The sequence below is a fragment of the Dendrobium catenatum genome, unplaced genomic scaffold, assembly GCF_001605985.2.
Source record: "Dendrobium catenatum unplaced genomic scaffold, ASM160598v2 fragScaff_scaffold_156, whole genome shotgun sequence".
Lineage (NCBI taxonomy): Eukaryota > Viridiplantae > Streptophyta > Magnoliopsida > Asparagales > Orchidaceae > Dendrobium > Dendrobium catenatum.
In genome coordinates, this window is record NW_021318618.1 from 2,169,975 (window position 1) to 2,184,377 (window position 14,403).

A 14,403-nucleotide genomic window follows, 5' to 3' on the forward strand; every position below is an offset into this window, starting at 1 on the left:
GAAACTATAAGATATGACAAAAACTACTCCTAAATTATTCTCAAATTATATCGAGGCATTAATGAAATCAAAGAAAATAAATTATATGAAGTAGGGTGTAAACGAGCCCAATTGAGTTGAATATTTGCTTAATCAAGCTATGCCTATTTAATTCTAACTTTCTATAATTATTTATTATTATTATTATTATTAATTTTGACTTAGTTAGAGCTAGTTTACTAAACTTAAATTCAGTTTCTTAAAAATAAATTTAAGCTCAAACTCGACTCAATTACTCAAGTTAGTTTAGCAAGCACAAGCTTGTCTCAATTGTTCAGCTCAACTTCTTAATTTTAAATTCAAAATTTTAAATATTTTAAAAAAAATTTACTCTAACATACAAATAAATAATAGGTGTATATAGAAAACCTAAAGCTGTTTGTTTTTGCTAAGAATAGAGATATATATATCTGAAAAAAATAAAAAATAAATAAAAATATAATAATAATAATACTAATAAATATAGATAAATATGATATCTTGAATTACACTAATCTTAACATAAATTTGATGATTTTGAAGAATATCTCGAAATTTTTTGATATTCTACCAAATTGATCCAATCAAAAAATTGAAAAAAAGGCAAAATTGAAAAAAAAATAAAGGCTCAATTCATAATTCACTCTACCCTATTAAATAAATACAAATTATGAATGACTAATTCTATTTTAATGAATATGACCATATATATATATATATAAACATAAATGATATATCTGTATTTGACATCCTCAGAGCATTTATTGATCTTCAAGGAATGGATCAGCCCTTCACGACTATGTCAAAATATCTTTGAAAAGGGGCCATCGCTTTTTTCTAAGGCGTAATGGGCGCGGAGATGTCGACGGGTGGTGGCCGACCACCTTCATCTTTACTACCTTCCCAGCAAAGCACAGCTCATTCGTCGCTTTAAAGAATCTTAGTGAGGGCCCGCAGGTTGCAAATTGCAATCAAATCATTAATTCATTACTCAACTAATATGTAGGAGTGACGGTATTATAATAAATTAATAGCCTGTTTGGGATGGCTAAAGATGATTATAACATTATTATGGGAGCATTAATTATTTGAAAGCTGTAACAAAAATCACCTTCCTTGTATAAAATTTTTTTACACAACTCATCTAGATGTGTTCGTTAAGTGTTTTGGCTACCAATTAAAAGATTTTGAATTCGGAAGTTATATTTTTTTTTTTTTGGAAATTTTGAGGCATAACCCATTTTATTAATAATCAAAAAGGTTCAACACTAATACAAAAGGAAAATAAATTAAAAATTGTTTCCAAAAAAAAGGAATGGAATTTTCATTCATTACCAAGAATGAATTAAAAACAAATACGACAGCACAATGCCAACAAGTAGGGTGTTTATTCGGGTCAGTGGGTTCGGTTCGGGTCGAATTCGGAACTGTTCGGGTCAACCCGAACCCGACCTGTTTTTAAAAATGGGTCAGGTTTTCGGACCCGAACCCGACCCTATTCGGGTCCGGGTTAACCCGACCTGACACGAATGACCCAAAGTCGACCTAAAATTGATAATTTTTGGGTAAAAAATCGGGTCAATATTCAATTTTCGGATCAAAAAATGGTCAATCTCGAGTTTTCGGGTCAAATATGAGTTTTCGTGTCACTTTCGGGTCAATTTCGGGTTGCTGTGTCAACCCGAACCCGGCCCGATTTTTAAAAAGGGTTGATTTGTTGAACACGAACCCTACCCGTTTCGGGTTCGGGTCAACCCGAACCCGGTTTTTTCGGGTCGAATTCGGATCGTGTTTCAGGTCGTGTAAAAAATTGACACCCCTACCAACAAGACATAAAAGACCACATATCACAAACGACTATAAACTGAAAAACTGAAAAACCACAAAACTACTTCCGTTCATTGACAGAAGTAATCCTAAAGGTTGGACAGAGCACTCATCGAATTTGAGATCCGGTCAAGAAAAAGAAAAGAAGTAAAGTCAGTACAGAAAATAAACCAGAGCAGTGATAACAAAAAGAATAAAGTTTTTCTCCTTTCTAGTAAAACTATGAGTTAGATCAAAATAATTCATTAACAGTATTAATTTGGGTCTCAAAAGAAATTTGTCCATATGAGAAGGAAGCTTAGAAATAACAGAAAAGGAAGAATCACACTCAAAGAATAAGTGATTATGGTTCTCCATCTCATTATGACAGAAGAAGCAATGAGAATTAATGGCAATGTTCTTCTTTAATAACAAATCCGCCGTTTTTAACTTTTCCAAAATAGCCATCCAATTATAAACCGAGAATCTAATAGCATGGTCTTTGAACCAAATAAATCTATACCAAGAAGTTTCAGCAAGGTTCTCATAGTAGCTAGCCAAGAATAAACGATGGGTCGGATTTGGTAAGCCATCCCAGAACACCGTCGGTTGCTTATCAATAGGAATATTCTAAATTTCATTTAGCACAATACTAGGCTAGTCATAAATTTAATTAATTGTATATGTGATTTATGTGTGAATTTGTTTTAATTGACATAAATGTTAAAAAATATATATATAAAACTCTTTTTGAAAGTAGAAAGAAATTAATAGTCAAATAAAATTAAGATTGAGATTTGAAAATTAAAATAATTAGAAAATTATTTTAAAAATATCCTAAATTTTATTATATGAAAATTTAGTTGGTATTGTATTTGTTGTATACAAACAAAACATCAATAATTTGTTAGAAATTATAGCAGTTATGCATTTGAATTTTTTTTTAAAACTATTTTGGCTGCTTATTATTTAATTTTTTAAAGATTTTTTTTTTATAGATTATAAAATATTATAAAATAAAAAGAAGTTAAAGGTAATATTTCATTATGAAATGGAGAAATTATTACATGTGGAGTCCAAACATAGAGTTATATATGAATATGTGAGTGTGTACACTTACATTTACATTAAATTACGTCCGATCTCTGCACGTAATAATTTCTCTAAGAAATGAAAGGCTAGTAGGGGCACATGTCCCTACAATCTGGCTATAGATCAGCCATGCTATTATTTCATCACCCGAATTGTGTACTCTGCTGCTTATTAAAGGTGATGTCTAGCGCCTAGCGGGGTAATATATATTCAATTTACAATTTAATATTTAATTTTTATCCGTTGTTTTTGTTTTACTTTCTTATAAAAATAATTGATACATCATCAAAAAATTCATTGAATTAAATAGTAATATTGACATAAATATTTAAATTAAAATTTTTGACACATATATCGAATTCCATTATTGCCCGATTATAATCTTCCAATAGCTATTGTCTTCTATTAAATAATATTGAAGCCCATCAACACAAATAAAGCCAATGCATGTCATCAAAATCAACGTTGACACTCATCATCACAAACAACATCGATGTTCTCATGCTAGCAAGGCCAATGTATGTTGTTTCCACCAACATAAACTCTTGTCATTGCCAACATGATCCATGCACATCGTCAACACCAAAATCGACATCGACACCAACAAGGTCATTATTTGTCCTCGCTAATAAGGTTAATGAACCAATAAATTTGATGCACGTTGTCGATGGTAATGTTGATGTATGTTGATTTCATTGTCCAACATCACCAATATGTCAATGTCTGTCGTTGCTAACAAGACTCACGCATGCTATTGATACTAATAAGAACGATGTATGCCATCAACATTAGTGTCAATGTACCATTGCTAAAAAGGTTGATGCACTCCATCAATACCAGCTTTTATGCAAGCTATTGTCAATGACTTCGATGCCTACCATCATCAACAAGGCTAATGCATATTGTTGACATCAACATCAACATACATCATTGCTAATAAGGCCATTAACCATAGTAACCAATAATGTTACGATTCATCGCTTCTAATAAAACTTATGTATGCCTTCCATACAAATGTTGAAACATGCGATCACCAAGAAATTTGATGCTCATTGTACCAACAACATTGACACCCACTATCATTGATAATACTGATGTATACTATCGATACCAACATTCTCAACTGTCATCACCAATAAGATCGATGCATGTAATCAACACCAACATCGATACATACAATCACCAAGAAGGTCAATGCCTACCGTTGACATCAATCCTAATATCTGTCATCACTAAAAAATAATAATAAGGCATGCTATTGATACTAATATCAGTGCATGTCATCACTAATAATCTAGTCATCCAGCAGTTACATCAAACTTGATGATCATTATCACTAAAAGGGTCATCATCGACCATCATCAAAGTCATTGCTTGACATGACACTAATGCCGACTTCTAATGTATCGATATTTCTCCAATTAGAAAGAATGGTATAATTTGTAACATACAATTTATAATAGTTTGAATCATTTCAATTAGGAAAGATCCCATATAATTTTTTGTTTCTCTGCTCTTGTTTTCACATAAAACAGTTGTATCTCTACAAGTTGCTATTAACTTTTCGTATATGTTGCATGCAAAGTTTTTGGATGATACCACTATAGTAAAGTTTCTATAATATTCTGAATATTCTACTATGCAACAGTAATTATTAGGATCGTGAAAATATCTAAATGAATTAGCTTAGATTTTTATGCAATCTATGGATATTGAAGCAATTCATAATTATCAAATTAACCCACCATCTGTCCTAAAAATTAAATCAATAAAATAAGATCAAATTTGAACAAAAATACTACCAAAAGGTTTGGGTTATCACAATGATTCCACTGACAATAAAAATAAAATTAGAAAAGTGATGAAACAACTAATTAATCATATTAAATATAATATGAAGATTAACTACTAATGAATGTGTGTTTGATTATTACCTAACCATCTTATTTTATCTATAATGTCATAAGCCTTCTTTTGATCATGCTGAACTAATAATTTGGGTATTAAATTTAGGCTTCATTTGAGACGGTTTTCTTAATGCTTTTTAAAACGGTTTTTTTAGTATATAAATTAATTTTTTTTACTAAAAAGCTGTTTAAGGAACAGTAAGAAAGATGTCCCAAAAGAAGTCTTAGACTTTGTTTGGGACAATATTTTCAATGCTTCTTAAAGCTGCTGCTTTCTAATACAAAATTAAATGTTTGTACTAGAAAGCTGCTTTTATAAGTAGTACAAAAGCCGTTCAAAACGAAGCCTTAATGTGATTGTTTTTTTTTTTTTCACTAAGCTTTTGTCTGGGCAGCTTTCTTACTGCTTTTATAGCAGCATTTTAGTACAAAAATTTTCTGTTTTAAAAAGCAGTAAGAAAGCCTTCTCAAATGAAGCTTAAGTTATCTTATGGTGTTACATCCGTAAGATAAAAATTTTGTTTGAGACAACTTTCTTATTGCTTTTGAGTTAATTTTTTTTTTTTTTTTGAAAAAATTTTGATAAAAAGTTATTTCAAAAAATAATAAGAAAACTATCATAAACTAAGATAAAATCAATCCATTGAGAATCCACCCGCAGCTTATTTCAGTAAAGATAGGATTTGTGCATCAACGTAATATCTTGAAAGCTCCATTTCAGTGGAATAAAGATAAGGGATTATTAAATTAAATAAAATATAAATAAATTACAAATCCATTATGAATTAATAACAATCAATTTGATTGTCCACCCTCAGCCAGCGAGAGCACAACGATATTTTAATGATGGTTTAGGTCCACTAAGTTGCGTAGGTAAATTGATTATTAATGGAAGTGACGGTTTTGTGTTTATTTAAGAAGGTGTTTGGTTTGATGTAAAATATATGCAAAGTATTTTAAATAAAGGGGTTTTGAGAATATTAGTACATGATTTAAGGTTAAAAAAAATATAAAATTTAGATGTATTTGAAATGCACCTTCTAACATAAATTTGATGTTTTTGGGAATTCTTTGATTTGAATGATTTTCAAATACACCTCAAATTCATCGTCATGTACCACCACCGTCTGCAAAGCCGACTGTAGCCACTCTGCCACTGGCTATGATGCACCAACACTTCTCCTCAAAGAGGCGTGCAGTGTCCGACACCGTATCCGACACGACACTAGCACGACACTCCTCCGACACATGTCGGACATGCCAAAAACGTGTCCGATTAAAAAATATTAAATACAAATTGGACACCCGTGTCCGACAAGCCTATTTTATGAATTTTTTTAAATATAATTTCTTGTATTTGACGTGATTTAAACTAAATTTTTTATTTCCTATCCACAACATCAAATCAACGTCCGCACTTAATACCCAATCATCGAATATTCTCATTTTCATTTCTTTTTGGCAATGAAGGTATTTTCATCTCCTTTCTCGCTGACTGATAAACGACATCGACGTCTAACTCTCGACATCCTAATACTAATCATTTTAAGCATAAATTTTAGTTAAATGACTTATTATTTTCAAATTTTTTTAAAATTATACTTATTTAATTTTTATACACTATTTTTTAAATATAAAAATTATAATACCGTGTCCAACCCGTGTCCGTGTCCTCTATTTTCAATAACTGACGTGTCCCGTGTCCATGTCGTGTCGTATTCGTCTCGCCGTGTCCATGTCTGTGCATCATAGGCCACTGGTCATCACCGTCATTGCTAGCCACGGACAACTACCATTTTTGGACTTTATAATACATTTATTTTACTTCAAACAAAATAAAAAAAAACAATAATTTATATTTATTTTACACTCATGCAAATAACTACTAAGTATTTCAAACACACCACATTCTTTTTTATTTTTATTTTTAGTTATTTTATTTTCTTAAGTAAATCAAATTATTTGGGAAAATATTAAAATTAAATTTAGGTGTTTTTATTTTTTTTAGTTTAATGAAAATTATTTTATCCATCAAGTGCCACTGCAAACTAGGGGTGCAAACGAGTCAAGCCGACTCGCAAGCGGGCTCGAACTCGACTCGGTAACTGGCTCGACGAGTCGAGCTTATCGAGCTCGTGAGTCGAGCTAAAACACCATTTCGAGCTCGATGGCTTATCGAACTCGACGACGGACGAGCGGAACCTATGGCGAGCGCTCGTGGCGACGAAGGAGTTCGCAATGTAGCTCGACTGAGCTCGACAATCTTGCTCGGGACGGAGTTCGTAGTGGAGCTTGACTGAGCTCAACGAGTCGCTCAACATATGAGACGAGTCGAGCTCGAGCTCAGATTTTGTGCTCGAGCTCGGTATTTGAAAGTCGAGCTAAACTCGAACACTGCCTAGCTCGACTCGACTCGTTTGCACCCCTACTGCTAATCACTGGCCATCGCTGACCCAGTCACCATCATTGTCCGCCTTCGATGCATTATACAATATTCAATAAAAATATAAATAATAATTATTTATGTTACTAATTTTTTTATATTAAAGTATGAAAAAAAACAAAAAATAAAATTAATGAATGATCCCAAATGGCACCTAATTTGATGGTAATCAATAATAAATAAAAAAAAAACTTTATTCTTAAAAAAAAAGAAAAAAAAACATTTTGTAAAAATATATTTGAATTTTATTGTTTAACTGAAGATTAATTAAATAGTCTTCAGATAAAAAACATGTCACTCTTTTAAATTTTAATTAATTCACATATTTAGATCTCAAATATATATAATTTTTTGTGATGATTGAATGAGTATATTTTACTCGTTGACGGTTAAGTGTTCTAGAACAGCTAGTGATGGACAATAATTGGCCGCTAGATTAATGTTGGTGGGGTGGCCTAACAAATTTCTAGATTAATGTTGGTGGGGGTGGCCTAACTAGAAAGGGGTGGGGAACAAGGGGAAATCCACCCCTATTAAGAGTGGACAAATTTATCATATAAATTTAAGCAAGGAAGAGGAAGATGTATGACAAACAATGAATTCTTTGAATGCGACGGGGAGCGACTTGTGTTTTATATATATAGGGGTGTCAATATTTTACATGACTTAAAAATCCGGACGGGTCCGGTTCGGGTTCGTAGTTTCGACCAGTTTGCAAAAGCGGATCAAGTTTGAGTCAACCTGTTTAAGCCCGGGTCAGTTCCGGGTTCGACCCGAAGTTGATCCGGGTTATATTTGCTAAAAAATCTAATTTGACGTGGCCTGAAAATTTCAAGTTAAGGTCAACCCATTTGAGAAACGGGTCGGGTTCAACAACTCGTCCTGTTTCAAAAATCGAGTCGGATTAGAGTTGACCCGGATTGAACCGTGCTGACCACGTCTGCCCGCCCATCGCGTCTGCCTGCCTGTATCTCGTCTGCTAGCATGCTCCTTCCTGCCCGCATCGCGTCTACCTGCCCATTGTCGTCGATGCCTCGCCTCGTCGTCCCGTGTCCAACGCGGTAACGCCTCCTTCGCCGACTTGCCGTCGCCAGAGCGGTCGCGGTTGCCTTGTCGGGTCGGGTCAACCATATGGCCGGACAGGTCGAGTTCGTAGTTTTGACCTGTTCACAAAACTAGGTCGAGTTTGAGTCAACCCATTTAGTCATAAAAGGAGTTCAACATATTTATTCATTTTTTGAATATTCATGATAATAAAGAGAAAATTTAATGTCTGAGATACGTGCGAAGATCTGCCACATATATTGAAAAAAAAAGGAAGAAATGTTGGAGCTACAAAAGTTTTTTATATTAAAAACATGTAAATGGATATTTCATGGAATTTAACCCTATTAAAATAATTTCACTAAATAAACAACAATTACAAATATTCATCTTTCTGGCTAATTGAAGAATGTGAGAATGCAAGAGTAAAAGATGACGGCTTGGTCTCCTATAGGACTGTTGGGAAATATTACTTGGGTGTCAAGGGACTGTAGGCATTTGGATAGTTGTGGTCAAATGGTGATGGTCTGATGATAATGATCTAGTGATAATAATTTGAGGTAATGATTATGGTCAAGCAACAATCATTCACCAATGATAGTCTAGTGGTGGCGGTCAAATGATAAAGATCATACGATGTGATTCAACAACAAAGGGGGTGATGATGGTTTGACAGGTGATGGTTAGGCAACGATGGTTCGATGATAGTAATTTTTTGATGGTTGACTAATAATGATGGTTTGATGGTTGTGATTCAATAATAGTGATCCACCGATGAATGTTCGATCATTTTGATCTAACGATGGTGGTCTGATAGAGATAATCAAATGGATATGGTAAGATGGTGGTGGTTGGAAGATTACAATGAAAGTTCGATAACGATGATCTAATGATGGTGGTTAGACAATGATAGTCCAATGACATTGTTTCAATCATATTGATCCAATAATGTGTGTTGTGCAAACGATCACAGTGGAAACAAAATCAAACAATAAATCAATCAAAAGAAAAAGACGATTTACCTGGTTCGACAAAGATGATTTCACTAAATTGGATAAACAAATAGGAATTACAATTGCTCTCAAGATATCTCTTGTGCTCTCATCTCATACATACAACCTCAACCGGTCAACCCCCAGTACTCTATTTATAGATTTGAGCCAAAATGAATTAGAAAAAAGCTTCCTAATCGAATCCCTAATTAATGCAATAATTAGATCCCCTAATTATCGCATCAATCAAATATTCAATTAAATCTTAAATCAAATCAACTTGATTAGAAAAATAATCACTCCCTTGTCAATAATATAATTGAGCCATCAAAGCCTTCCAAATCAATAGAGGTTGGATAGTGGTGGTCTAGCCACGGTGATCCGATTATGGTGGTCGAGCGAAGGTGGTCCAATGGTGGTGGTTAGTGGTGGTGATTTAGTTGTTGTGGTTTAATGGTAGTGGTCAAGTGGTGGTGGTCTGACAACGATGGTTGTGTGTCGAAAACTTGACAATGATGGTTGGTTGACACTAGTACAACCACAGTGTTAAATGAAAGTTATCCAATAAAGTTTTGGGATTCACCAAGCCTTTGAATTGAGCTCTCAAATCTTTAACCAAGGTCTCATTGTAAGAGGGGGTTTCTAGTTTTTTTTTTCTTAGAGTAACGCTCTTCTTAAATATCGCAAAAAGACAACTCATATTGATTCTCATAATCTTAAATTATTTTTTTAATATTTAATTACTCGAATGATATTAAAATCAAACAATTTTGAGCTCATTAGATTCTTACTGTTGATGCACTCAATTTGACTATAATAAGCATGAAAAATTAGGAGATAGTTCTGATAGTCTTTAATTTAATTTTGAAAGTTTTCAATTCAGATATGCATCAAGATTCGTGTTTAATCAAGTTTTTTTTTTAACTTATCAAGATCTAAATTGAATGGTGTGAGTATGATTTTTATCGATGTAGAACATGATTTTTTTCCTAAGGTTTTGTTTATGATGAGTTTTATTATTTTTTTTTTAAAGCAAATTTTAAGTACAAAAATTTCTTAAACTAAAAAAATTTGTACTAGAAAACTGATTTAAAAAAAAAACGTCCAAATGGAAGCCTAAGTTGAATTACTAAGCATAAATTAGCATAAATAAGCTAATCTGCATATTAAATTTGAACTTAATATATTATGGGTAAAATAGTTAATCAAAGAGTTCTTTGGATCAGATTGTAAAAAGATCAAAAACCGTATTATTAACTCATTTCGCTTAGACAGTAACATCCAACTACTTGCTTCATAACTTATCCTTCCATGGTTGTTGCTTTATTGGTCTACCCACTCATCCTTGAAGTGAAATTTCAAAAAATTAAAAACGTAAAAATCTCCGGGTCCATTTTATAAATATTTTATTATTTATATTTTTGAATCTGTAGCTTATCAATATTTGTAACCTCATTAATCAAATGAGCCCCTGCAGACATCCATTAATGTTTTCAACATTCAACAGCGCCGTAATCAAATGAAACTATCTTTTTCTCCCTTTTGTCAAAGATGATGATGGCTTTATTACCTATTTTCAAGCATCTTGAAATGTCCAATTTAGATTTTGTTTAGGATAATTGTTTTTTTTTTTAATTGTGGAAAAAAATATCCAAAATGATACTTTAAAGGATTGTTTGGTTATTTGAAAAAAAATGTAGTATAAAAGGAATGTGATCGACGTAAATGAAATCTTATAAATAGCTTGGATGATTGAAAAAGGAATGCATGATTTTACCTTTTTTTGTGGCCGGAGGTGGACGGCCGGCCAGAGGTGGCGGTGGTCGGAGGTGGTGGTGGTTGGAGATGGCGGCCGACCAGAGGTGGCGCTAGCCGGATGTGGGCTGTCGAAGGTGGGCGGCTAGATGTGGTGATGGCTGGAGATGGGCGGCCAATCGGAGGTGGCGGCCGACCGGTGGTGACAACAGTCGGAGGTGGCGACGATCAGAGCTGGGTTGTCGGTAGGAGGTGAGTTGCCGACCAAAAGTTCCGATGGCCAAAGGAGGCTGCCGGCCAAAGGTGGCTGCGATTGGAGTTTGGGGGCCGGTTGAAGGTGGCGGTGGTCGACAAGCGATACATTTGTGGTGTATTTGAAAATCACCCGAATCAGAATATTTTTTAAATATAGCAAAAATGAACTAGCGGATGTATTTCAAATGCACTGAAATTTTATTTTGCATTCCTTTAACTTAAAACCAAAGGTCAATATTTTCAAAATTCTTGTATTTTAAATACTTTACACCATAAAAATAAAAAATTTCAACCAAAGAGCCTAAATAAGTAACAAATTTAAGAAATAAAATAAATTAAGCCATTAATCAAATTTTACTTAAATTATTTATTTACATAAATAGCAAAACAAATTTCAATACATATGCTAATTACAAACTAATACGCAGTTAGCTACCAGAACAGAGCTTCACTGACCACACCTCATGAAAGAAGCAAAAACTAAGCAGTCGATCGAACAAAAAAGAAGTAGAAGCATCCATCAATAGTCCACATCACACTTGACCCTCTGAAATGGCGTCGTCTTCAAGCTGCTGGCGGATGGCGCTGGCAACCTGACGTTGCAGTCAAACTTCGGCTTTATATGATGCGTTTTGAAGATTCCCGCCTTAAGCCTAACACTCATATAAAACTTGACCTCAATGTTGTAAAACCCCTCAGTCTTCTCTCTCGCGTAAGTCGCCGGCGCATCGCCGAGCAAAATATTCTGGCTGGCGAACACGGGGCTCAATATGGTGGTATTCTTGTGTCCCTGGTAGAAGGTGGGCAAAATCTGGAAGCCGAACCTTGAGTCGTCGTAAATGGCGAGGGATTCAATGTAGTCGTAGTAGATTCCTATCTTTTTGTTAGGGTTGCGGACGCTGACGTTGAGGCTTAGGTTGTAAAGAAGCATGTTGTTATTGCTGTTTGTGAGATTGAACTGTGTGAGCGTGGCGTCCTCGACGTAGACTTTTATCTTGTTCGGCCGGAAGATGAGCCAGAGGACGAGCGCGGCGATGCCGAGGACGATGATGATGGTAACAATGAGCTTCAGGAGGGAAGATAAGAGGCCGCCGCAGCAGGAGTGGCGGCGGCGGCGGGGGGTGGCGTATGGAGGGATTGGTGGGCCGTAGTAGGCGCCGTTGAGGGGCGCCGAGGGCTTTGGATCGGCCATTGATATGGAGAGGTTGGGATGAGAAGGGGGAGATCTGATGATGGGGAGAGGAGGGTTGGGGGGTTAGATTTATAGTGGTTTTAGCGAAGGAAAACAGAGTGAAAGTTCCGAGTTTATGTTGAAATAAATAGTCGCGTGATCCCGTGGATAATTACTTGGATTCTTGTATGGGAAGTAATTTGCGGAACGCGCTTCCGCTGCGCGTTTTTGACCGCGCGTTGCTTCTGGAGGAGGCGGTAAGTGAAAGGCCGAAGATCAAGTCATTGGATAGAAATAGTATAAATTGTGAGCAGAGGTGCGTGCGGTCGTGTGAGTGGAGTCTTTGTTCGCACGCGATTATAAGGGGAGTACACATCACCGTTTGTTGTTTCAAATACATACATAATTTATATGCGAGATCAGAATCCAAGAGAGATTATTGGGCTAGGACACCGGAGACAGGTTATCGTTCGGTACTTCAGAGTACCGAGTAATATTGAACTTGGTACTGTGTAGTAATGAGTTCGGTACTCCACAATACCGAGCATTACTGAGCTCGGTGTTGTTCAGTACCGAGCTCAGTACTGCTCGGTAATGTAGAGTACCGAGTAGGGGGTGATGTATCACATTTTCATTGGGTTTCGGACGTCGTTCGGTGCCCAACCCCAATAATTTCCCTGAATTCAGGGTCTCTTAGTTGAGAGCCAAGCTCACAACCAACAAATCAAAGAGAGAATATGAAGTTGATTAAGTCCACTGTAAGATCTAGAGCTCTATTTCAATTGAGAGTTAAAAAAATAAATGAAACATAAATAAATTATAATTCATTATGAATTAATAACCATTAATTTGATTGTCTATCGACCGTTTAAGATTAATTATTATGTGCGGACGTCGAACATCGTCCAAAGCCCAATGAAAATGTGCCACATCACCCCCTACTTGGTACCGTGGCTCAGTATTGCTAGGTACTGAGCTCGGTACTGCTTAGTACCGAGCTCAGTACTGCTTGGTAATGTAGAGTACCGAGCTCATACAGAGCTCAGTACCGAGTAGGTGTTAAGAACCAACGGTTTAATGTACTCGCCACGTCAGCTTTGTACTTTCTTGTTTTCTAATCTTGTATCTAGTCTATATATAGTACTCAGGCTGTAATAGTTAAGTAAATGAAATCAATTACTTTCTTTCCTCTGTTCGTCTTTTCCTTTCACTCGTCTTCACGCCTTGCTATCTCTCTAGCCTGGGAAGGATTTTCACATGGTATCAGAGCTACAAAGCTCAATCGCTTCGACCTACGTCTATCTCCTTCCTTCCTCTCCGGTTCTCAGCCTCTAGGATCATGGCGGACGAAGACACGGCTGGATCTCGCCGGTCCGGAGCAGAAGGTAGAACCCTGTCCACTACCTCAAATCAAGACTCCAATCTTCTCATTCCCCCTCAGCTAAAATTCTTGATTTCAAATGTCAAGAACATGGTTCCCAATCATCTCACTTCCGAAAATTATTCTATATGGCGTCTGCAACTGTCTCAGCACTTCGCCGCGAATGGCTACGAAGCGCATCTCACCGGTCATGAGGTTAGTCTACCGGACTCGACTCCTCAAGAACAAAATCGCTGGAAGCTGGTTGATCGCAATCTTGTTTCGGCTCTCCTAGCTACCATTTCCCCTCCCATTCTACCGTATGTGATCAATCTTGGCTCTGCCCACGAAGTCTGGACTGCTCTCGAACGACGCCTTCAACCCACCAACCGATCGTGAGTAATTCAGCTCAAGAACGAGCTACACCAAATTCAGATGCGAGATCGCACCATGCAACAATATCTTGATCAAATCAAGACAATTGTTGCTAACATTGCGGCCGCCGGCTCTACCGTCTACACGAAGACATCGTACTTTATATTCTCAACGGGCTGCCCACA

At 35.7% G+C, this 14,403-nt stretch overlaps 1 protein-coding gene across 1 annotated transcript; it reads right to left on the reverse strand.

Moving 5' to 3' along the window:
* Positions 1-11,725: 11,725 nt before the first annotated feature.
* LOC110094017 (NDR1/HIN1-like protein 10) lies at positions 11,726-12,576 on the reverse strand. The gene has a single exon (XM_020819110.2). The coding sequence runs from the start codon at positions 12,502-12,504 to the stop codon at positions 11,833-11,835; it is 672 nt and encodes a 223-aa protein (XP_020674769.1). The 5' UTR covers positions 12,505-12,576; the 3' UTR covers positions 11,726-11,832.
* Positions 12,577-14,403: the final 1,827 nt, after the last annotated feature.